Genomic DNA, 26,800 nt, shown 5'->3' with positions numbered 1-26,800 from the left:
GCCCGCAACTGATCTCAAAAATAAAACATAATCCGGCCCGCTAAATTATTATTATTATTATTATTATTATTATTATTATTATTATTATTATTATTCTCTAGTACGCGTCACATACGCGGCCGCGCCGGCATTCTCCTTCTTTTCAATGCGCTTTCGCTCCCGTGGCGTCTGTCGTTGCTATGCAACCATGAGCCGCGCTCTCAACCGCGTCGCTTCTATTATGAGCGCGCTTGCCTAAATTACAGTAAAAGCACTCGACTTTAAGTCACGAGCGTCGTTTTAAATCACCGAAACCCATGCTACCCTATGGATGCTACCATGTCAAGAAACAGAAGAGTGTACAAATGTATTCAAGGGTTGTATTTGTTCTGTACAGTGTTGTTCAGTGCAAGATTTTTATTTTATTTAAGCTAGCATGAAGTAAAGGAAAACAGCCTACTTCCACTAAATGTTAAAAACTAATAACAATGAGAGATTTTTATTTTTTGGCAAAATAAAGTTGATATATATAGCTTCAGTTTTTTGTTTATTTCTGACCCCTCCATGGCATCTATGAGTGTTGCTGGTTTTGTTCCTAAATTACTAATTTTTTTTTTATTCCATGCACCTTGTTGGATGTGAGAAGTTGCACCAGACTATTGCAATTAATAGTATTATATTAGTAGTATTATATTAGTATATTAGTAGTATTACATCAATTACATTAGTAGTATTACATCAATTACACCATAGTATTAGCCTATATAATTATATTACACTCTGTAACAATGAGAGAGACACTGCTGTTTACATTTAGTAGGCCTATGGTAAATAAAATATTTATATTAGGTATAAAATATATGCCGAATTAATTATTTTCTAGGGTTCAAAATTTATACAGATTTGACATTTTCCCCTCATACTTCTGTCAGAATGGGTACGAAGTTGGCATTGAATTTCATTTAAAATGGTATTAAAAAGGTCTTAAAAAGCCTTGAATTTCATTTGGAGGATCCTGGGGGTACCCTGTTTTAATCTTGCAGCATCTTCGCAATGTGTATTAGAAAAAACATTTATTCCATAGAGATTTTCCTCATACTTTTAATTATTTTACTTCAATGAAAAGTTAGATTTTTGTGATTTTTTTTTTTTTTTTTTTTTTTTTTTTTTTTTTTAAATCAAAGATAAAAACATTTGGGTCCCACTTTATATTAAGTGGCCTTAACTACTATGTACTTAAATCAGAAAATAAGTACAATGTACTTATTGTGTTCATATTGAATTGCAAAACACATTTGCTGCTATTGAGGTGGGATACGGGTAAGGTTAGGGAAAGCTTTGGTGGTATGGGTAGGTTTAAGTGTAGGGGTAAGGGTTAAGGGATGGGTCAACAGTGTAATTATAAATGTTATTACAGAAATTAATTACAGATGTAATTACATGCAGGTGTTTTTAAAATATAACTACAATGTAAAAACATGTATGTACAGTACAGTCCAAAAGTTTGGAACCACTAAGATTTTTAATGTTTTTAAAAGAAGTTTCGTCTGCTCACCAAGGCTACATTTATTTAATTAAAAATACAGTAAAAAGCAGTAATATTGTGAAATATTATTACAATTTAAAATAACTGTGTACTATTTAAATATATTTGACAAAGTAATTTATTCCTGTGATGCAAAGCTGAATTTTCAGCATCGTTACTCCAGTCTTCAGTGTCACATGATCCTTCAGAAATCATTCTAATATGCTGATCTGCTGCTCAAGAAACATTTATGATTATTTTCAATGTTGAAAACAGTTGTGTACTTTTTTTATTCAGGATTCCTTGATGAATAGAAAGTTCAAAAGAACAGCATTTATCTGAAATACAAAGCTTCTGTAGCATTTTACACTACCGTTCAAACGTTAGAGTTCAGTAAGAATTATTATTTTTTTGAAAAGAAATTAAAGAAATGAACACTTTTATTCAGCAAGGATGCATTAAATCAATCAAAAGTGGCAGTAAAGACATTTATAATGTTACAAAAGATTAGATTTCAGATAAACACTGTTCTTTTGAACTTTCTATTCATCAAATAATCCTGAAAAAAAATATTGTACACAAATATTTTGTACAATTGTACACATTAAATTTTCTTGAGCAGCAGATCAGCATATTAGAATGATTTCTGAAGGATCATGTGACACTGAAGACTGGAGTAATGATGCTGAAAATTCAGCTTTGCCATCACAGGAATAAATTACTTTGTGAAATATATTCAAATAGAAAACAGTTATTTTAAATTGTAATAATATTTCACAATATTACTGTTTTTACAGTATTTTTAATTAAATAAATGTAGCCTTGGTGAGCAGATGAAACTTCTTTTAAAAACATTAAAAATCTTAGTGGTTCCAAACTTTTGGACTGTACTGTACACAATAAGTGCATTGTATCAAATGAGTAATTTGAATGTAAGTACATAGTAGTTAAGGCCACTTAATATAAAGTGGGTCCAACATTTGTATATTTTAATATTAGTTTAATGTTTAGTATTTATCATTTTATTATATTAGTTTTTACGTTTAATTTATTTTTTATTTTAGTTTCTAATTTTCAATGAAGTTAGGTAGTTTTTCATCCAATATTTATATTTTATTTTATCGGTAAATTATTCTTTACATATTTATTTATTTATGCTTATTTATCCCAAAAGTCTTTTAATGTTGCCATTTGGGCAAAGAACACCATGCGACCCTGTTTTTATTATGTGTGATTTTAATCAGTGTAAGCTAGAATTAATGCTTCCTGACTCTGATCAATATGTCAAATGTGAGACTCGGGATAAGAAAATTCTGGATAAATGTTATGGCAATGTCAAAAATGCTTATATTGCAAAATCAAAGCCCCCGCTATCTAATTCTGATCACAACATGATTCATCTGATTCCAACCTATAGAACTGTTTTTAAAAGTAGGAAACCAGAGGTAAAGACTGTATCTGTGTGGTCAGAGAATAGCATAGAGACACTTACGGGATGTTTCCTGTGTACAGACTGGGACATTTTACAGAATGGGGATATTGATGAGGACACTGATACACTGACTGAGTATATTAAGTTTTGTGCCGATAACGTTTTGGAAAAGAAGTGTGTAACTGTTTTTCCAAATAACAAGCCATACATTACTAAAGACATTAAAGAATGCATCAATCGAAAGAAACAAGCTTTTAAGGAGAAAGACTGGGTCGGTCTGCGGGTGGTACAAAAAGAACTCACTGGCATGCTGAGAGTCGCTAGAACTAGAGTTTTAGAGTTTTAATTCTATACCATCAAAAAAAATATGGGACACAATTAAAGCAATGACAAATATGAATACTGGACGTAAGCACCTCATTACTAATAATGATTTAGAAAAGGCAAATGAGTTAAATGAGTTTTATCTTAGGTTTGATACACAGGCTCAAGGTACAAATTTTTTAGATACTGTTGTAAACGTAGATACTTCTTTCAGAGTGATAATCGACCCTCAAAAGGTTTGCTCACTTTTTAGTCAAATTAATATAAGAAAGTCAACAGGACCAGATGGCATTTCAGCCGTACTTTTAAAATCATGTGCGGAGGAGCTTAGCCATGCATGGTGTCCTATTTTCCAACGATCTGTGGATTGTCATAAGGTCCCTGATATTTGGAAAAAATCTGTTGTTGTTCCGATACCAAAAAAGTCGAGTCCAATGGAAAATAATGATTATAGGCCCATAGCCTTGACATCATGTGTCATGAAGTGCTTTGAGAGATATATGGTGTCCTTGTTAAAGATAGAGGTTAAATCAGTTTTAGACCCATTTCAGTTTGCCTATAAACAAGGTTGTGGTACAGAGGATGCTATTAACACCATTACTAATGCTGTAGCGAAATATCTGGAGAATCCAAAAGCATATGCACGGTTGTTATTTGTTGATTTTAGCTCTGCATTTAACACAATTAAGGTCTAATCAAAAAACTGAACTAGTGGGGTGTGAACCCTTTTTTTAATTAAATGGTATTATTAGTTCTTAACCAATCGAACACAGCAGGTTAAGGTCAACCGTACTGTATCAAATGTTAGACGGATAAGTACAGGTGTGCCACAGGGCTGTGTTAGTTCCCCGATTCTCTTCACACTCTATACAAATGAATGTACAAGTTCTGATCCTAGTAACCTCATAATTAAATATTCCGATGATACAGCTTTGCTTAGCCTCTTGTATAATAATACTGATCTTTCTGTGTATCATTCAGAGGTAAAACATTTTGTGCATTGGTGTGCATTGGTCAATAGGGAACCATTCACCAATATCTATTCATAACATACCTATTGGACAGGTTTGTTCTTACAAATATCTGGGTGTTTACATGGATAACTTGCTTAAGTGGGGTTTTCATGTGGGTAGTGTATGCTGTCGTGTGCAACAGAGGTTACATTTCTTACGTAGATTAAGATTGTATGGGGTAGATCAGAAAATGTTTTAAAATCTTTTACCAGGCTGTAATTGAAAGTGTAATACACTATGGATACACTGTGTGGTTTGGCAATATTACAGTTCAGGCCAAAGCTAAACTTGCTCGTCTGGTAAAGATGGCAATGAGAATTATGGGAAAAAGGGAATACCATTCATTGGAGTATTCATATGAGCAGTCGGTCATCAGTGTAGCTAGCAAGATTGTATCTGATTCTTCGCATAATTTAAATGCAGAATATGAGTTGCTGCCTTCTGGCAAAAGATACAGGATGCCTATGTGCAAATATAATCGTTTTAAGAAATCTTTTGTACCGATGTCAGTTAGACTTTTAAATAAGTAGTATGTTTTTTTTTTTGTTTTTTTTTTTTGTATTCTGTATTATGTCTTTGATCAATGTATGTGTATGTGGGCACCGGAGTCCAAGACAAATTTCCCCATTGGGTAAAAATAAAGTTCATTGGATTGAATTGAATTGAATTGGGCAATTCATAGCAATTAAACTTTAATCGATTGACAGCAGTTTTTTTTTTTTTTTTTTTTTGTATTATTTTATACAGTTATAGTTTTTATTAGTATTTTGAATTAGCTTTTATTTTTTATATTTTCTATGTTCGTTTTTTTGAGTATTTCTTATGTGCTTTTGTCACTTTTATTTTAAATATTAATGTTTAAGTTTAATATATTTATATTTCAGTTTTATTTCTAATTTTCAATGAAGTTGAAGTTTTCATCCAATATTTATGTTTTTTTTTCTTTGCCCGCTAGTGATGGAATCCACGTAGGTAGGGATTGTTTCAGAAAGCCAATTGAGTCCTCTTTATCGAACCCTTCAGATAACCCTTTGCAGTCGGAGATTACTACGTCTGCTGCGGTCATGCAGATCTGTCACTTGTTGCTCGAAGATATCCAGATGCCTAGCGTGTTCATTGTTCTGCTCTCTCTGTTCCCCGGTTAAAATGTCAACTGTAGAGTGTAACCGGTCTTACTTAACCTGCTCTGAGCAGGATTCGAACCGGGATCTCCAGCCTGGAAGGCGGGCGCTCTAACAAGGAGGCTAAAGGCCGCAGCCTCCAGCGTTAGTCGCTAGAGCGCCTCTTGAGATCAGGGAAGTGAGGTTTACACACAGCTCTTACAGACCTACGACATTTATAGTCGCACGCCTAAACCTCACTCTCATCTGGGTCACGGCACCAAATGTAACCGGTCCTACTCAACAACACCCAAATAATCCATTTGTAATCAGATTGACGGCTCAATCGGATTTAAAAAACGTTTATGTAAACACCTTAATCGATCCGAATGAGCTCGATCTGAATGAAATTTCGATCGGATTGGAAGGGGTGGTTTATTCCTTTTCTATTACCATTTAAAAGCTTGAATCCGAATACTTTGTCAATCGTATTCAGAAGTCTCTGGAGCACATGCGCAGTGCAATGTTGACACGCATTACGCAGTGCGCGAGTTCACATTCACGTCTTTAGTTGTAAAGATGTATGCCAACAGGCAGTGGCGTAGCTGTATCCCTTCGTCATAATATTGGAAATCTTTCCGTTTTATAACAAGAAGGGGAGCCAATGGATATCACACAAGAAGCAACGTGCAACCTTTGCGCAAGAGTTATGCCAAGAGTCTCAACCTCGGTCAGTATTCACTACAGAAATTGAAAGTAAAAAGTGACGGAGCTGTCTGATCGGAGCATATTCTCTCAGAGACGAATTTCAACATAATATGCTGATAACGTTATATAACTCTCTTAATTTATTCCATTATTTCTCTTGTGGCCGTACATATAGACTAGTGAAACAAATGAGAATAATAGTATTTCGTGTAAAACAGGCTGTTTTTTTAAAGTCGGTGCTTGAAGTAAAGCAGAGCTTAATTTTCATTGATGACTGTGGTGTTAGGAAATATTATAGCCTACACTCTTAATAATTTTAATTATAGGCCTATAATTCATTGTATAATAGACCTAAAAAATGTTTAAAACATTTTCAAAGGTAGCTATAATAGCCTAATCTTTTATTATCCTCACAGCACGTATAATATTAATTTAATATTAAAAGAAGCCAAACCTAATAGTTATAATAATAGACTAGAAGAATGTAGCAGGCCTACATTAATTGGAAATACCAAATCCTCTTAATATTGCCAAGATATGATGCTTTTGACAATATCTTTGGCTATCGTCGATACATGATCATCGTCTGTTGATGCAACCCAGATTACCGCAAGTGTGATTGGTTTGACGTCACACGCAGAGTGCGTGCGCAAAAGTTTTAATTGGAATGTATATAAAACACATATAAACGGATATTTGAATCAGATTACAATGTTTAGAGTACGTGTAACCAGATCTGCAATCGGATTCAATTAATTCGGCTTGACAAAAATTGGTGCATGTAAACATAGCCACTGAGTGGGATTTGAACCAGGGTCTCCGGCGTGGGAGACGGGCACGCTAACAAGGAGGCTAAAGACCGCAGCCTCCAGCATCAGTCACTAAAGCGCCTCTTGAGATCAGGGGAGTGAGGTTTACATGCATAGCTTTTATTGGCCTATGACAGTTACATTCACCCCCCTAAACCTCACTCCCATCCGGGTCATGGCACCAAATGTAATCGATTCTACTCAATCCACTTAAGCGGGATTCGAACCGCAGTCTCTGGCATGTGGCCTCTCTACAGACTGCAGCCTCTAGTGTTAGTCGCTAGAGTAAAATGTAAAATAGTGTAAGATATTATGACATAATTAAACTTAATTTAAACAGAAACAAGATTATTATTGTTTTTTTTTTTTACCTCATTGGCAGATAATTTTGCTTGTTTTAAGCAAAAACTCACTTATATTTGATCTTGTCATTTTACTTGTCTAAATGCGTCTAGTGCCAAGGTGGCCGTTTAAAGTTTGGACATCCCTCTGACATGCACGAAAATTTGACAAAGTCCAAATTCCGAGATGGAGCCAGACTTCCACCCCCTCCGAGGCTCTGGGCCACACAGCTCTTACTGGCCTTTGACAGTTACAAGAGCACATATTTTAGATTGCGGTCATGTGAGAGGCGAATTCGGTGCGCATTGCTGCTAATTCAATTTTCAAGATGTCCTCAAATTACTTTATAGTGATCACCATGTTGTCATCCGTGTCCGCTCAGCCTGCTGCGGCTTTCAATTTAGTTTTCTTCTTTATTGGAGAGGATGATGGTGAAAGATAAGCAAGTGTCCGACTGTGTGACATTTACAAAACGGCAAATGAAAAAACTACCACAGATGTCAAAAAGAAAGTCTGAAAGCAATAAAAGAAGGGCTACATATGCAGAGATTGGCTAATGTGCATCTAGAAAGCGTCACTTGATCTCCATTTATGTTTTATTTCTGCTTTATTTCAGTTAACAATAATGTTTTTAATAGTTCTAGTTAATGATGATAACCCTGATTGACAGCCCTACTTGTTTTATTTTTTGGCTCATATTGTGCCTGGTTTGGACTCAGCGTTAGGATAAGTGGTTTGAACAGACCATAACTATCACAACATATTAAACTGGCTTGTAACTCATCACACACTATTTGTGCTACATGAATGTTGCCTCTACAATCCACAATGGTGAATTTTGGGCAAGCATTAATAGAGAAAACAGGAAAGTATTACATGGTTAGCTAACAAACTTTATGACCCATCTGCAGGTATGAGCTGGATGTGATTTGACAGTACTGTATTGAAAGCAGCCCAGGTCTAATTAGCCTTGAGAGACCAGTAGCGCTTGTTTTATCCTCTAGTTACCAGCGGCAGAAACGTCTTTCCTCACACCTGCTCTCTCAGCCAGACCTGCAGATGGTTTTGCCAGGTCCTGTACACATTTTCCTGCTCTGTCACCCCATTATGGCACCATATAGAGCAGAACAGGAGCTTTTTTAGTGGCTTTGTTCGCAAAAGGCTCATTTCAATCCCTGTTGAAATTGAAAAAAGTAATGGCAATCACAGAAGGAAGATTATACAGTGTTCTCCGGTAGGATTAGCCTGATGTTTCAGAGCTTTTTCAGCAGATGTCAACAGCTGGCACTGAGAAAATTGATTTGAATCACAGATTGAGAAAATATTGGCTAATATTCGATGTTATGCATGCTAATGTAAAACTACCTGAAACATGGTGTATCCGCTTTCAACACTGTAAAGGCCAGAACTACCGCTAGCTAGACCATCTTCCAAAACAATGAATTAGATGAGCTACGACTTTTACCAGAAGAAACTCTGTTAACTGCATTACAGGTTTCATTGATGGGGAAGGTCAGAGTACTGTGTGGACATTATTTTTACTTATGCAAGAAAATCTTACTCGGATATACAGATGTCCCCACGGTTGTGGTTGGGCTTTGATCAGCGAATGCTTCAACCCATACAGTCCAAAGATTTCCTGGTGGACAGACTGCAAAAATGATTTTCAAAGTTGTAAATAAAAGAAAGATTAGTAGAGTACATTTACATTTACTTATCTTCTAAATTTTACTTTTTATTTGTGAAATTTACTAGCAATTTCTAAGTGAAAAATGTTGATAATCAACTAATGCTTTAAAACGCTGGCTGGAAATGCCAAAATGTGCATATGTTCTAAAAATATGCATAAGAAAACGTTTGCACTGAATTGTGGCGGATAATTTGTTTTACTCAATAAGAAGATGCATAAACTACGATGGAAACACATTTACCGAATACCTTTTGCCTCAACAGAGGATACGATTGGATAACTATCTATGTAAAGTTTTAGCTCAAAATACCCCACAGATAATTTTTTAAAGCATGTTACTATTACCACTTTTTGGGGGTGAGTAAAAATGTGCCGTTTTTGTGTCTGTCCCTTTAAATGCAAATGAGCTGCAGCTCCCAGACCCCTTTCAAGAAGAGGGCGGAGCTTCAAGTGCTCATTCTCTGACATACCAACAACAACAAAACAGGACAATCTCATGCACTGAAAATGTCAGAAACTGTCAGTTGCGGTGATCTGTTCGAACCGGAGTTGGACAATTATGCCTACAAAACCAGAGAATATATGCTGCATGGAGTTAGAACAGGCATAGTTTAGTTTAATTATGGTTATAACTTATGTTGTCATCTTGCTTTTTCCCACTATTAGTACAAGCCTGTTGTAGTGGACCCTGTCTGAATGATGGCCAAAACATTACTGATGGGTTTTATGAAGTTTATTGTACACCACAGAAAAGATGAAGCGTCCTTTTTCACTCCTGAAAAAACTTTACTGATCCATCCTTGAGTGATAACTTTTTAGCAAAACCTGTTTGTCCCTTTGTATTGACCCTCGTTCACAAAGCAGTCTGGTGTAAAATCATTCGTGCAGACATAAATGAATTTAGGTATATGGGGGCATATTTCGTATGCACTGCGTCTTCAGCGGCTCTGATGTCATGAGTACATGAAGATTATGTTCACTCTTACATCCAACAACAAAACACCTGAGTTGCTTACAAGACATTCTTGTTGCTACAGCTGCTCCGGCCTGGAGAATATTGTGACGGTCTACAACTCGCTCAGGTAAAACATGCTAAAACAGCACAGTCCATCAGCAGTCGTAGGCAGGGCCTACGAAAAGCTACAATCTGCAAACGGCTTGTTCTTGGATACTGCCTATGATTATGGGGATTTAAAAAGGAGGAGTGGGTGGATTTTTATCATTATAGGTTGGTTGTGTACACACACTGCCGACACATTCATGTTCAAACACCATGTAAAAGTGAATTTTGCATAATAGATCCCCTTTAATGCTTTTAAACTTTTAAATGTCAAAAATCAATGAGTAGAAGGTCTTACTGTCCAGTCTGACCACCTGACATCTGGCTGACAGGAAGTGCAGAATCCAGCTGCTCAGGGAGCAATTCAGGACAACAGCCTGGAGTTATGTGTCAAACTAGGGTGCTAAATTCTGTTGTCTACAAACAAACCATATTCTCACAGATGGGTCCAGATTTTGTCCAGATGAGAAAGAGCAGTACAGGATGAAGTCTATGACATCTATCATCACACTGTGATGCTGGCCTTAAAATAATGTTTGTTACTCTTTTCATGTTTCCAACAGGGTTGTGTACCATTCAGAATTGAACTTAGAAAACATTTAATTTGCAGTTCTTGGAACATGAATTTGAGTTCTGGAGTTTTGGAAAATGTTCGAAAAATGTTCTTTTTTTGGCCAAAGGTAAAAGAACACTTAGTAATACTTCACTTGAAGCCCTTATGTAGGCCTATACTTTATTAAAAAGGTATTCAAAATGTACATTGTAATGCATTATATATTTTCATAAATAATTGTAACAAAATTTAAAATGCATTATAATATTTGTGGTTACAATGATTCATGAGACCATACAATGCATTATAAGGCTCATTACAAGGCATAATCAGTGCATTCAAAATACTTACAGTATGTGCACTGCTCAAAAAAATTAAAGGAATACTTTTTAATCAGAGAGTAGCATCAAGTCAGTTAAACTCTTGGGATATTGATCTGGTCAGTTAAATAGCAGAGGGGGTTGTTAATCAGTTTCAGCTGCTTTGATGTTAATGACGACCCCCAAAACAGGAATGGTTTTACAGGTGGAGGCCACTGACATTTGTTTCCCTACTCATCTTTTCTGACTGTATTACACTAGTTTTGCATTTGGCTTGTGTCAGTGTCACTACTGGTAGCATGAGGCGATACCTGGACCCTACAGAGGTTGCACAGGCAGTCCAACTCCTCCAGGAAGGCACATCAATACGTGCCATTGCCAGAAGGTTTGCTGTGTCTCCCAGCACAGTCTCAAGAGCATGGAGGAGATTCCAGGAGACAGGCAGTTACTCTAGGGGAGCTGGACAGTGCTGTAGAAGGTCCTTAACCCATCAGCAGGACCGGTGTCTGCTCCTTTGTGCAAGGAGGAACAGGATGAGCACTGCTAGAGCCCTACAAAATGACCTCTAGCAGGCCACTGGTGTGAATGTCTCTGACCAAACAATCAGAAACAGACTTCATGAGGGTGGCCTGAGGGCCTGACATCCCAGCACCTCTGAGCTCGATTGGCATTTGTCATTGAACACCAGAATTGGCAGGTTTGCCACTGGCGCCTTGTGCTTTTCAGATAAGAGCAGGTTCACCCTGAGCACGCGACAGACGTGAAAGTGTCTGGAGAAGCCGTGGAGGACGTTATGCTGCCTGTAACATCGTTCAGTATGACCGGTTTGTGATGGTCTGGGGTGGCATATCCATGGAGGGACGCACAGATCTCTACAGGCTAGACAATGGCACCCTGACTGCCATTAGGTATCGGGATGAAATCCTTGGAACCATTGTCAGACCCTATGCTGGTGCAGTGGGTTTTGGGTTCCTCCTGGTGCATGACAATGCCCAGCCTCATGTGGCGAGAGTGTGCAAGCAGTTCCTGGAGGATGAAGGAATTGATACCATTGAATGGCCCCCACGGTCACCTGACCTAAATCCAATAGAGCACCTCTGGGACATTATGTTTCGGTCCAGCCGACGCCGCCAGGTTGCACCTCACTGTCCAGGAGCTCAGTGATGCCCTGGTCCAGATCTGGGAGGAAATACCCCAGGACACCATCAGTCGTCTCATTAGGAGCATGCCCTGATGTTGTCAGGCATGCATACAAGCACGTGGGGGCCATACAAACTACTGAGTACCATTTTGAGTTGCTGCAATGAAATTTCAGCAAAATGGACTATCCTGCTGCATCTTTTTTTCACTTTGATTTTTGGGGTGTCTTTGAATTCAGTCCTCTGTAGGTTGATAATTTTCATTTCCATCAAACGATGTGGCATTCTTTAGTTCCTAACACATCCATAGTATAGATATCCAGCATGATATTTTTCCCTATTGAGATCTGATGTTTTCAAAGTGTTCCTTTCATTTTTTTTTTTGAGCAGTGTATTAATAATGCATTATATATAAAGGCATCAATTAAAGTGTTACCAAACACTTAAGAGTGCATTCCGTAATGTATCACCTGTGCAATTCCAATTACAGTTCCAATATCAGTCTTCTGGTTTGTAACTAATTCACTTCAAATTCACACAATTTAATTTACAGTAGCACAACCCTGGTTTCCAAGCTGTCTCATAATTGAAGCAATGCTTTCTTGGACCCGAAAGCGCTTTGGCTTTTTAATCAACAGACTAACGAAGCTAGATTGAGACATTACACTGACTGTTAATCCATCTGACAGTGTTTCCATTGATCATCTTTCGTGTGTGATGGTGGAATAAAAGTCTTTTCTGCCAAGATTCCTCATGTCAGTTCTTCCCTACGTTAAACTTTAATGATTACGGAGGGAACAGGCGTCTGTGAGGCATGTAATGACATAAAGCATTTGTTCTAGACGGTTAAGTGAAAACACTTGCAAATATTTAAGTCATTCTCAATTGCTTTTAATATCCTGATATTTGGACACAATGAAAGAATGTGGGTAGATCTCACGAAGCCTGTCATGAAGCGTTCTAGTCATATTTCAGGCCAAAAGCACAAGAAAAAAAAAGAAAAAAAATTGCAGAAGAAAGATGAAAACTTTTTTTTAAGGATAATCATGCCAGTATTAGATCATCTCTGCTTGTGCTGTGAGTTTAACATGCATTTGAGACTGCAACATGTGCAATGTTCACTTTATTTATACATTTGCATCATTTTCAATGTTTTTGTGAGTAGACGTTTACAGCATTTCACCAGTATTCAAGCAAAATAAAAGCTTAAATTTGAAATGTTAAAAGCTAGAGGGTTTGAACATTTGAAATGGAATAATTTAAGACATATATTAAATATGACAAATATTAGTATTATAACTTTATAGTTAAACATAAAAAGAAAATATTGTAATACCACATTCTTTTTTACTGTATTTACTGTGCAATTGTAATTTACAACAGTAATGTATTTGTGTCTTTTTATAATTAGTTATTAAAATCTATTGAATTTGATTAGGTTTCTAAAAACACCAGTGTCAATGTAATGTGGACTGAAACACTATCACAACTAAAAAGAGGTTTGAGTCCACTTTAAAGTCCAGCTACTCATATCACAGTTCACATCACAATATATGACAAAATAATCACAATATAACTTTTTGGGCAAGTTGACCAAGTCATATATATAAAATATGTAATTTACTTGCATGTCATGTGAGCATTAACCGACATCAGAGAACTGTGAAGATGCAAATGTGTCATTAAATATTGAAATATTGATTTAAAATCTCAGGGGGTACTTCAAGTATATAAATATAAATTTAAATATTTTATGTTTAAAAAAAAACGTTTAGGAACCCCTGCACTACAGTAATGAGACACATCCAGTATATTATTCATTTATTTATTTATTTTCCTTTTAATTTTGGAGTGAAATATTATTTGGACATTTTATTGACAGGTTTCTTGAGATGAAGTCATAGTGAAAATTTTGTTTTTATTATTTTTGGCAAAAAATCTGATATTGAAATAGATGTTCTAAATATAATAGCTCAATATATGAAAATATTTTAGATCATGTTGTTCTATTGCTGTACTTGCAGCTCTTATAGCCAATCACACTGTTCCAAATTCCAAATCAGAAATACATTTTTCATAGTTTCTGTTCTTTTAGTTTGTGGTTGCATGTGTTTAAATAATTTGTTTCTTTTTTCCAGTATGTTCGTAGTTCATGTAAGCATCTGAGGAATCCAAGCAGTGAGTCCTAGTGTGTGTGTGTGTGTGTGTGTGTGTGTGTGTGTGTGTGTGTGTGTTTGTTTGTGTACATGCCCGTGTTTCCTATAGGTCTCGACCACTTCCTCTTCCATTGCAATCCATCCGTATTCACAGAGCGGCTCAAAATCCATCCCTTTCCCCGGCTCACGCAGATTCATCCATCACATTTTCCATCTCATTGAAATCTGTTGCTCACCACAAACGTGAAACATGACACAGTGTCTTCCTAAACTTCTTATCCCGCTGCCAACTATAACACAAAGTTGCTGACTCTCCTAATTTCATATCCTATACCTTAAATCCCATTCCATATTCCATTTTATCGAGTCATTCTCAAGTTTCCACTCTGGTGGAGTTGAGTTCTCGTGTCTTTATAGTTTTAGTCCTGACTGAGCTTGCTTTGGATTTAGTATCTGACGTCCAGCTAGCTCAGTCTGAAAGCCCACTATAAAAATGTTCCTACAGAGCCACTAAAAGAATATTTGCCTGCTTTCATGTAGGGAAAAGGTTGTGTCAGTGTGGAGTGATATATAAGCAGGCTGTCTGCACTGTCTGAACATCAACTAAAGGAAATTTCCTCTTGTGTAATATATTTTTCCATCAATCCCACTTCTTTAGCCTTTTACAGTATGCTCATGTAATTGCCATACCCAGCTCACAGGTGAAGACTTTAACTTAAAGTACTTGCACTTAATGGCATTTGTTCAAGCATCCCTCTTAATAATGCTCATACTTAAGGTGAATGGTTAGAACAAACCTACTTACACTTTCTTCTAAACTTACATTTCGGTAGCTCAGTCATGACACTAGCAATTCCAAAGGTCATGGGTTTGATTCCCAGGGAATGCATAAACTGATAAAATTGGTACCTTGAATGCAATGTAAGCCGCTTTGGATAAATGCATCTGCACATGCATACATCTAAATGTAATAGTCTAGTGAAAAAATAATTGTATTTCTCTGGTCAGCAAAAAAAAAAACATTTAATCTGTAATTATCAAAATTCATGCAGATGTCACGCTCCCTTAAATTGGCTTGCAATGAAATTGACCACATGTTCAGTGACTATATTTAGATTTAATGCGGCATGCCGTTTTTTTTTTTTTAAATAGCTTTTGTAATGCATGTACACTACCCTTCAAAAGTTTGGGGTCAGCAAGATTTATTTATTTATTTATGCTGTTAAACTTTATATTTACCAAAGCATCCAGAAAAAGATGCATCACAGTTTCCACAAAAATCAGCACAACTGTTTTTAGCATTGATAATAATCAGAAATGTTTCTTGAACAGCAAATCCGCATATTAGAATGATTTCTGAAGGATCATGTGACACTGAAGACTGGAGTAATGATGCTGAAAATTCATCTGTGATCGCAGAAATAAATTATATTTTAAAATATATTCAAATAGAAAACATTTTAAATTGTAATAATATTTCACAATATTGCTGTTTTTCCTATATTTTTTCAAATAAATGCAGCCTTGTGAGCAGAAGAGACTTCTTTCAAAAACAAAAACACACACCTAGAACTTCGGAACTGGAACTTTGTAAAAAATAAAGTTCATCCACGCTTTCTTAATGTTAGGATCACAAGGAAGGGAATGCAAAGACTTGCAAAAGGTCTTGTTATCCTCAGAGGCATCTCTGTGGTTTTGTTGCTGGCATCTGTCTCATATTTACTACTACATGACATGCGTGAATCAGTGGGTGGGGCTAAAGAGGCAACGGTGTTGAAGTAGGCGTTGGCGATCTTCTGCAGAGGCGGTCTTTCGTTGCACCATGATGTCATACTGAGACAAAATCTGAAACGAGTCATTTTGGGTGCTTGGTTTAAACAGAAGCTGTTTCTGGACTGACAAGGAAGTTTAGGCCGTGTGTCCACCAAAGTATTTCTCCCCCCGAGGCTAGCATATTTTCCCAGTTGTTTTCAATGGGAGCACCACGTTTTTAAAACACCATGAGCGCAACGAGGCGCTGAGCGTCTGTTTCACTCTGAAGTGATGAGTGTTCGCCGTTTTTTTACCGGTCACAGAGAGTTGAAGAATGTTCAACTTTGGGTAAAATGCTGCACTCATCACTGTCACTCTTTACCCAGCCGTCCAATCACAGTGGAGGAGGGGCGGGACAAATACAACACTGACCAACCAGCACATTCTGCTTGTACAACGTCAACAGATGACAACAAGCATAATAACAAATCATAAAACAAAACCATATAAAACAATAGCCAGAGCAAATACTTAGCAAGTACAGAAACAAACTATCTGTGAACTGAGATACTAATAACACTTCTGCGGATATTCCATATCATAGCAAGCAAAGCGTCTCAACTGACCGAAAAAAAAAACTAAAACGCTGCGTTACCCAAGCGCTCTCAAGGGATAACAGCTAGGCGTTTTCAGCTGGCTAAAAATGCTTTGGTGGACACGCGGTCTTAGAGTTCTGAAACTTCTCAATTCATTACCCCTTTAAAGGTGCCATCAAATTGAAAATTGAATTTACCTCGGCATAGTTGAATAACAAGAGTTCAGTACATGGAAATGACATACAGTGAGTCTCAAACTCCATTGTTTCCTCCTTCTTATATAAATCTCATTTGTTTAAAAGACCTCCGAAGAACAGGCGAATCTCAACATAACACCGACTGTTACGTAACAGTCGGGATCATTAATATGTACGCCCCCAATATTTGCATATGCCAGCTCATGTTCAAGGCATTACACAAGGGCAGCCAGTATTAACGTCTGGATCTGTGCACAGCTGAATCATCAGACTAGGTAAGCAAGCAAGGACAATAGTGAAAAATGGCAGATGGAGCGATAATAACTCACATGATCCATGATAACATGATACTTTTAGTGATATTTGTAAATTGTCTTTCTAAATGTTTTGTTAGCATGTTGCTAATGTACTGTTAAATGTGGTTAAAGTTACCATCATTTATTACTGTATTCACGGAGACAAGAGCCGTCGCTATTTTCATTTTTAAACACTTGCAGTCTGTATAATTCATAAACAACTTCATTCTTTATAAATCTCTCCAAAAGTGTAGCATTAGCCGTTAGCCACGGAGCACAGCCTCAAACTCATTCAGAATCAAATGTAAACATCCAAATAAATACCATACTTACGCGATTAGACATGCTGCATGACAAACACTTTGTAAAGATCCATTTTGAGGGTTATATTAGCTTTGTGAACTTTGTTTATGCAGTGATAGAGTCGAGAGCTCGGGAGGGGGCGGAGAACGCGCGATTTAAAGGGGCCGCAGTCTGAATCGGCGCATTTCTAATTATGCCTCAAAATAGGCAGTTAAAAAAATTTATTAAAAAAAATCTATGGGGTATTTTGAGCTGCAACTTCACAGACACATTCAGGGGACACCTTAGACTTATATTACATCTTGTAAAAAAAACATTCGATGGCACCTTTAACATTATTAATTCTGTCAAATGAGAGCTTCCACCATTATTATATACCAGCATTGTTATAATATATGCATTTTTACAGCTGTTGTAAACTACAGTAGCACCTTGATGTTTCCTTCTCAGAGTTTTGACTCTGAATGCACTACAGCTTTGTGTTTTGTCCACAGTTTTCTGCACTAGTCAGTGGAATTTCAAATGTGTCTATTTCTTCCCATCATGAGGTATTTACCACTGCAAATGTACAAGCTATTAGCATTGTCCCCTAGAGCCTCGTAAACCAATGAGATCGCAGCTTCCATGAGCTCATGGCGTGACCAGCCGGAGTCGTTATTAATGAGGCACATGTATGGAGACGCGGCCTCTCTGTCTCCTGAGTTTTGCACCATATGCCCGCTCTAGCTTTGGAGTTGTTGGTTGTATTTTGGAACAAGCTGGGTGGGCAAAGATACAGTATAAACTATTAAACCCTTCTGGGGAAAACAGCCAGAATGTTTAGGATATAAGATGTTTTGCAATGGTTAGATTTGGTTTTCAGCATTTTCTTGGCTGATCCTTCAGATGTTGTTGCACTTGCAAAGTGGAGAAATGACATGTTTTTCACTGTCATTTAATTTATCATCACGAAACAACTAATAAGAATTTACAATAAGGTCTCATCTGTAAACATTAGTTAATGCATTAGCTAACATAAAATGAACAATATGTTTTTACAGCCCGTATTATCTTAGTAAAAATAGAGTATAATTTTTTTTTTTTTTTTGTACATGTTAAAATGCATTAAATAATATTAACAAACAACTTTTGATTTTAAAAATGTTTTAGTCAATGTTGAAATTAACATTGAAGAAAATCTGTAGAAGTATTGTTCATTGTTGGTTCATGTTTACTACTGCAACTGATTTAATCAAATGAATCCTTATTGTGAAGTATTATCTCCAAATTAAACCACCTTAAAGTCAAAAGTTTATGTTCACATAATCCAAATGAGGGTTTTGATGTGATGCCATAGAAGAACCATTTTTGGTTCCCCAAAGAATGCCAATAAAGAACCTTTATTTTTAAGAGTGTTGTATAGCGTTTAGTTTTGAAATCAATAGGTTCTTAATAGTGGCTTTATCTTCTCCTCAGTTTGACCCAGATTTACCACATGATTGAGGATCACAACTCCATATACATTACTACAGATTGTATGATTTCAACCTCCAGAAAATGACGTGTGTGTTTTCAGAGTGTGTAGGTCAGGTCAAACCCTGGGCATGACAGCTGTGAAGTCTAAAAGAAGCATCAGAAAACAGTTGGTCTGATAGACTCTCTCCACAGGTTGTTCATCTTTTCTGGACGAGCTGCTAAAAGCCATTTGTTTGCATTTGCTCGGCATGTTGAAAAGATCTCTTTATGATCCACCAGCTGTGCTTATTCACTCCATGCAAGTGAAAATAGAAATTGTGTTAGGGTCAATTTAACCCACCTTTGATTGTTTGAAGCACTAGTTAAACTATTTCATTCTTCTAGAATTTTGTAGCTTTCTCATTGAGGATCATGAATGTGCAAAATTCAACACATAGATTTGTTTTGGAAAGGCTGTAAAAATATTGGTTACATCTGTTGTGTTTATGGTCAAACTGACCACCATTGGTTTCCATGCAATTTGCCAAGAATCAACACTTTGAAAAACAGCGAGAGTCAGGTAAATACCAGAAAACCTTTATTGTACTGTAGCTTGTCAAACATTAAAATCTGAAATACATAAAATCTTATGAAACTTACGACTCAGAGTTTTCTCTAAATTGAAGACTCATCCAAGGAGAATTCACTGTTTCTTCATCTGTTTGAGTTTAACATTTAAAAAAAAAAATCAGAACCAGACATAAAAAGGCAGAGGCTTAAAACAAGCACAAACAGCAATAAATACTACTTAAACGAAGTGCAAATAATGTTCATCATAGTCATCAATAGTCATCATTAGTCATAACAAAATAAATACATCAAGTTTATTTATTTTGTGCCTGGGCAGCAGATTTTTTTGAAAAAATAAACATACATGGGTCAAATTTATCCCAACACAGCTGAATTAACACAATAAAAAAGATAGATATTATGAAATTTCTCACATATATTATATATTATACAGTACATATATATTTTTGTCTCTATCATGATTCTTTTGTTTTATATAGTGTGTTTTTTGTTTGTTTGTTTTTTTATTTTTTTTGTTTTTTGCAAATTGCATGGAAACCATTGGGGGGTCAGTTTGACCCCCACACAAAATGGGGCAACCAGATTTTTAACACAATTAATGCAAAAGAGTGTTAAATCTGTGTTTGGTAGCCAGTTGTCAGCCACTTAAGTTATTAAGATACTGAAAGTCATTGTTCACTGAAAATGTACTAAAGTTGAACTACACAGAAACAATGGTGTAGAATTTACTCTGAAACAATTTTCAAATTTTCAAAATTGCTAGTAAATTTCACGAAGAATTACAAAGATAACACATTGAATTAAACATGAAATTTTGAAGTATAGAAAGACTGAAATAGTATTTTCTTGTTAAATCTTAAATAATTGTTTAATTTACAACATTACCAAAAGCATGGGATGGAGTCTATAGAGTGCCCCAGGGATGACGTGTTTTTGTAGGCCAACCCGGAAGTTAGCGGCGCACGGGTTCCCTCGACTGAAAGCCTATTCATTTTTCCCATAGACTTTTGGAAAATCGCAGAAAATAAGCTCTGTGTTTAACAAAGGGTTATGACACTTACACGTTTTGTCTATCAAGATAATCTTTACAAGTTAACACAACATTTATAGATTTTGAAGCCTAAATAAAGTCGTCAGATATAAAAGGCTAACAGTAGGCTATAAACGGACTACAGCACACCATGGTCGCGGATCAACGTCGTCACCACCAAGCTTCCTCAAACTGCATTTAAAAACCAACTCTATTTAAAACATGCTCACTGATTATGATCTGCGCTGTGTATGAATACTTATCCACTTTTTCATGAGAAATGCTGTCCAAATGTCCTGTTTATCATGATGACGTCTAAAGTCCCCGCCAAAGGAAGTAGTCCCTTTTAGCAATTTGTTAGCAACCGCCGATTTTAAGACACAGTAAAAGTTTAAAAAATCACAAGTGGGTTATAACTGGTGTGTTTTATGTCATAGATCAAAACGTGAAAGTATTTAGAGGCTTTGTTAACCACAGACCTTATTCCAGGCGATTTAGCAAAAACCCATTCAAAAAACCCATAGACTTTACGGCGTTGGAACCGGAAGTCCTAAAATGCTAACTCGCTTCCGGGTTTTGCCTACAAAAACGCGTCATCCCTGGGGCACTCTATAGGCTTCATATTTGCTGTGCTGATCTTTGGGTAAAATGTTCTGCGGAACTCATTACTGGTGTTGGTGATTATGATTGTGATTATTGATTATTGGTGATTATGTGCAGCTTGTATCTCGTTAAGTAGCTTCCCAATATGGTCTGTTTTGATACAGAGTTTCAGAAGAAAAACTAACAGAGTACCACAACTTTCCTGTTTTTCTTTAGCTGATCAATAGGAAGGACAAGGCCACGTTTGACAAGCTGGACTACTTGACCTCTAAAGAGCATAACTACGCCAGGATGAGAGAGTACATTCGCTCCCTAAAGATGGTTCCCTGCATCCCCTACCTGGGTGAGTCCTGATATCTTCTCTCTCTCAGGGTGCTTTCACACATGGTTTGATCGCCTGGTCCAAACCAGAGTTCAATTACTCCCCCTTTTTCAGGTACAGAAATTTAATACATTAATCAAATGTAAAATAACACTGCATTATCGAGACTGTATAAAATAAATCTAGATTGATCCTTATTAAAGTTACAAAAGTCAAGAGAAGTGCATTCATACCCGAGCTCTTCGCATCACAAGTACAATTCTTTACCAGCTGAGCTACCGAGCAAGCTTGTTACGTCAGTAAAACTGAACATCTGGAGCTGGGTAAGTGATGCAAACTCCAATATACAGTGGGTATGGAAAGTATTCAGACCCCCTTAAATTTTTCACTCTTTGTTATATTGCAGCCATTTGCTAAAATCATTTAAGTTCTTTTTTTTCCCTCATTAATGTACACACAGCACCCCATATTGACAGAAAAACACAGAATTGTTGAATTTTTGCAGATTTATAAAAAAAGAAAAACTGAAATCACATGGTCCTAAGTATTCAGACCCTTTGCTCAGTATTTAGTAGAAGCACCCTTTTGATCTAATACAGCCATGAGTCTTTTTGGGAAAGATGCAACAAGTTTTTCACACCTGGATTTGGGGATCCTCTGCCATTCCTCCTTGCAGATCCTCTCCAGTTCCGTCAGGTTGGATGGTAAACGTTGGTGGACAGACATTTTTAGGTCTCTCCAGAGATGCTCAATTGGGTTTAAGTCAGGGCTCTGGCTGGGCCATTCGAGAACAGTCACGGAGTTGTTGTGAAGCCACTCCTTCGTTATTTTAGCTGTGTGCTTAGGGTCATTGTCTTGTTGGAAGGTAAACCTTCGGCCCAGTATGAGGTTCTGAGCGCTCTGGAGAAGGTTTTCGTCCAGGATATCCTGTACTTGGCCGCATTCATCTTTCCCTCGATTGCAACCAGTCGTCCTGTCCCTGCAGCTGAAAAACACCCCTACAGCATGATGCTGCCACCACCATGCTTCACTGTTGGGACTGTATTGGACAGGTGATGAGCAGTGCCTGGTTTTCTCCACACATATTGCTTAGAATTAAGGCCAAAAAGTTCTATCTTGGTCTCATCAGACAAGAGAATCTTATTTCTCACCATCTTGGAGTCCTTCAGCAAACTCCATGCGGGCTTTCATGTGTCTTGCACTGAGGAGAGGCTTCCGTCGGGCCACTCTGCCATAAAGCCCCGACTGGTGGAGGGCTGCAGTGATGGTTGACTTTCTACAACTTTCTCCCATCTCCCGACTGCATCTCTGGAGCTCAGCCACAGTGATCTTTGGGTTCTTCTTTACCTCTCTCACCAAGGCTCTTCTCCCCCAATAGCTCAGTTTGGCCGGACGGCCAGCTCTAGGAAGGGTTCTGGTCATCCCAAACGTCTTCCATTTAAGGATTATGGAGGCCACTGTGCTCTTAGGAACCTTAAGTGCGGCAGAATTTTTTTTGTAACCTTGGCCAGATCTGTGCCTTGCCACAATTCTGTCTCTGAGCTCTTCAGGCAGTTCCTTTGACCTCATGATTCTCATTTGCTCTGACATGCACTGTGAGCTGTAAGGTCTTATATAGACAGGTGTGTGGCTTTCCTAATCAAGTCCAATCAGTATAATCAAACACAGCTGGACTCAAATGAAGGTGTAGAACCATCTCAAGGATGATCAGAAGAAATGGACAGCACCTGAGTTAAATATACGAGTGTCACAGCAAAGGGTCTGAATACTTAGGACCATGTGATATTTCAGTTTTTCTTTTTTAATAAATCTGCAAAAATGTCAACAATTCTGTGTTTTTCTGTCAATATGGGGTGCTGTGTACATTAATGAGGAAAAAAAAATGAACTTAAATGATTTTAGCAAATGGCTACAATATAACAAAGAGTGAAAATTTTAAGGGGGTCTGAATACTTTCCATACCCACTGTATATTTGTTTTCAAATCATGCACTATAGTAAAGTGTTTTGAGGGCATAACATTATTGTGCACAAAGACAACTTTTTGAAAATATCACGTGATTACTGTACCACCTAATAATGTAGGGAACTAATCGTTATACATAAATCATGTAACAGTTCATGTTTTTACTTGCACATACGATTTAGTTTTAATCCAAATGACGCATGTGCGCTGAGTGAATGGTCAGGAATCAAGAGCATGCAACAGAAGTGTGAAAGCACCATCTCATCTCCACTGCGCTTTACTTCACTTTCCATTCCAGTGGGACGAATGAACCAGAAGATTTATTTTTAACATCTCCTTCTTGACCAAGGGATCAGGGCTTGGCTGGTTAGTGCAGCTCAGATCATGAGAGACACATGTGTTTTGTCATCATCCTTGGAATAAGTATTCTCAGCATTTGAATATGAGACATGTCTTATTATTTTAGGCATTTTTCAGCATGTTCCCATGTTCACAAACGCATGTTGAACCCCAGTGCTTGTGCTCTGAACTCTAACAGAGAGATCACAAGCGTACTGTTCTCATTACCTCACAGATTCTCAGTAAGTCTGAAGACTCAACAATAAATTGATTCCAAACCCTCTCTCCTGTTACAGCAATATCAATGATCAGAGATTGTTGGAAACTGTCTCATATTCTTCAGCACTTAGTCATTTACAGCTGCTTTCCTGATTTAACTCAAATTGGGAGACGATGGAGGGATAGCACATATTAGATAGTCTGGGTTTGATTTGTAGAACTGTATATTTTCAGAAATTATACTGTTTTTGATAACTTGACATTTTGACAACATTTCTTGGACAGAATATGCTGGTGTCACATGTTGAAGCTGGCAGTTTTGCATACCCAAACCTTTGACTAAATATCATAAAAACATCCTTAGCATCTCATTCTGGCCAAGAACTGTCCACTTAGACAGTATAAGAGATTGTTTAGCCGCGTTTCCACCGGTGGAACTTTCCCCAGGAACTAGGGACTATGGGGTGGTACTCGGTGTGTTTCGACCGCAGGAACCAGGGTCTAAATGAAGTTCCATTAGTTTGTCTGAAATGTAACGTAAGCAACCACCGCTGTAGTTTTTCTATGCAGTTTAGATGTGGGATATCCTGAAATACAGCAATAATTGGCTTGCATGGAAAAACACTGAAGCAACATTTCTTCCTTGTGTGCACTAAATCTGTGGGAGTGTTGTTTGAGACTTAAATGTTGTTGTTATTGGAATAAAAGTGGTGCTTTTAACATGTTTGTTTAGTGAAGAAGGAAAATATATCAAGAACACAATTTGTACTAACAGCCCTTTAACCTTGGGCAGATTGACCAGTTTGATTGTTAAATAATTTACTGTAAGTCAGACTGATGTTCAGTGATGCTGAAAAAAACAAACTAAACGGGTATATTGTCTTTCTAGCCACTTTCTGTCCATACTCTGATTTATTCTTCTGATGCAATATGTAATCATCATCTTTTGGTGGCTTTTTTTTTAATTAACTACATTTATATTAGCAGACACTTTTATCCAAAGTGACTTGCAAAAGAAAAACACAAGCAGTTCATCAAAGAGCCAATGATATTTGTAATATACAGTGCCAGGTTTATTAGACAACTAGATTAGGAAGCAAATAATCAGCATATCATGTAATTACTTTGCTGAAAATCTTTAATCAATTGGCAGCCCTACAAAAAAGCTGAAAAGATTGAACCAGAAAACAAGAGACGATTAGTATGAGAACTGACTAACCCATGCAGGGCAATGTTATGTTTTGTGCATAAACTTACTAATACCTTCATGTGTTGATGTGACCCAGCACATGGTATTCAGAGTTCAGTTCTCAGCGTAAATGAGTACACCCCCTTTGAAAAGTAACATTTTAAACAATATCTCAATGAACACAAAAACAATTTCCAAAATGTTGACAAGACTAAGTTTTTTATAACATCTATTTAACTTATAACATGAAAGTAAGGTTAATAATATAACTTAAAGAACAAAATTTTCAGTTTTACTCAAATTAGGGTGATGCAAAAATGAGTACACCCCACTGAAAGTCTCTGGAGGAAAGCTAAATTTTAGACTTCAAATGTCTAATTTAACAGGAATTCAACCACAGGTGAGTCTAATTATTCATTACACAGGTGTCCAGCTGACAGTTGACTATAAAAGGGTGTTAAAACCCCATTTCATGCTGTCAGCAATGGCACCACATGGAAGAGAAATGTCACAAGATCTGAGAAAGAAAATAATTCTTTACACCAGAAAGGTGAAGGCTACAAGAAGATGAGCAAAGCTTTACTTATCAGTCAGAATACTGTAGCAAAAGTGGTACAAAAATTTAAAAAAGATGGAACTGCAACCATCTCACAGAGACTTCCAGGTCGTCCACGGAAGTTAACACCTCGACAGGAGCGTCTTCTGATGAGAAGGGTTGAAGAAAATCAGCATGCAAGTTCACTGCATTTATCTAAAGAAGTAGAAAGCCAAACTGTGGTGACTTTTTCCCGTGACACAATACGGCGTACACTGCAGAGGAATGGCATGCGTGGGTGACGTCCACGAAAGAAGCCTCTCCTAAAGCCCAGGCACAAAAAAGCCCGCCTAGAGTTTGCCAGAGCCCATGCTGACAAAGATGAAGACTACTGGGACTCTATACTCTGGAGTGATGAGACCAAGATAAATGTTTTTGGAACTGATGGCTTCAAAACTGTATGGCGTCTCAAAGGTGAGGAATACAAAGAAAAATGCATGATGCCTACAGTGAAACATGATGGTGGCAGTGTCCTTATGTGGAGCTGCATGAGTGTGAAAGGGTGAAAGTGATTCAGCGGCTCCTGATCTGAATTTCTGAAGAGACAATTTGAGCATCACTCTCCATTCAGCATCCAGTCTCTAAAAGAAGTCATTCTTGAAGAATGGAAAAAGATAGATGTAGCCAACTTGTTCATTCCATGCCTTAAAGACTTGGTGCTGTCATTAAAAATCATGGAGGCCGTACAAAGTACTAGATGTAGTAGTTTTTGTTGTGGGGTGTACTCATTTTTGCATTACCCTAATTTGAGTAAAACTGAAAAATGTGTAATCTAAGTTTTATTATTAACCTTACTTTCATGTTATAAGTTAAACAGATGTTATATTACACTTTTTGGAAATTGTTTTTGTGTTCATTGAGATATTGTTTAAAATGTTACTTTTCAAAGGTGGTGTACTCATTTACAGTACGCTGAGCACTGTATGTACTTGTCCTAGTGTCCTTAAAATTCCCTGTCATGCTGAACAATCAGTGTGTTGTTCTCTCTTTTGCGTCTGCTCTTTAATGTTATTGTGGGTGGGCATCTGCTTACGGTAAACATGGACAAAATGACAGCTTGTGTGCACTGTTGCTACAAAAGCCTTTATTGTCTGTTCCATAGTTTCTCATAGTATCTCAAAAAAAAAAAAAGTCGTGCGCTCACTTTTGAACCCCTCCACAACTGTTTTACATTCATTTTAAAGTCAGCATGAATTGAAATTCAATCCTATTTTTACTT

The 26,800-nt window shown here is 37.1% G+C and overlaps 1 protein-coding gene across 2 annotated transcripts in view; it reads left to right on the top strand.

The window, feature by feature from the left end:
• The window catches only part of LOC125266903 (ras-specific guanine nucleotide-releasing factor RalGPS1), a 206,867-nt gene that overhangs the window by 82,328 nt on the left and 97,739 nt on the right, over window positions 1-26,800 (top strand). For both annotated transcript variants that reach the window (XM_048188026.1, XM_048188025.1), the window contains exon 8: window positions 21,169-21,295. In XM_048188026.1, the coding sequence (XP_048043983.1) occupies window positions 21,169-21,295 (127 nt within the window). The remainder of the gene's footprint in view (window positions 1-21,168; window positions 21,296-26,800) is intronic.

Source organism: Megalobrama amblycephala, linkage group LG4 (genome assembly GCF_018812025.1).
Source record: "Megalobrama amblycephala isolate DHTTF-2021 linkage group LG4, ASM1881202v1, whole genome shotgun sequence".
Classification (NCBI taxonomy): domain Eukaryota; kingdom Metazoa; phylum Chordata; class Actinopteri; order Cypriniformes; family Xenocyprididae; genus Megalobrama; species Megalobrama amblycephala.
Note: the sequence above shows the minus strand (reverse complement) of the source record. Positions and strands in the feature narration are given on the sequence as shown.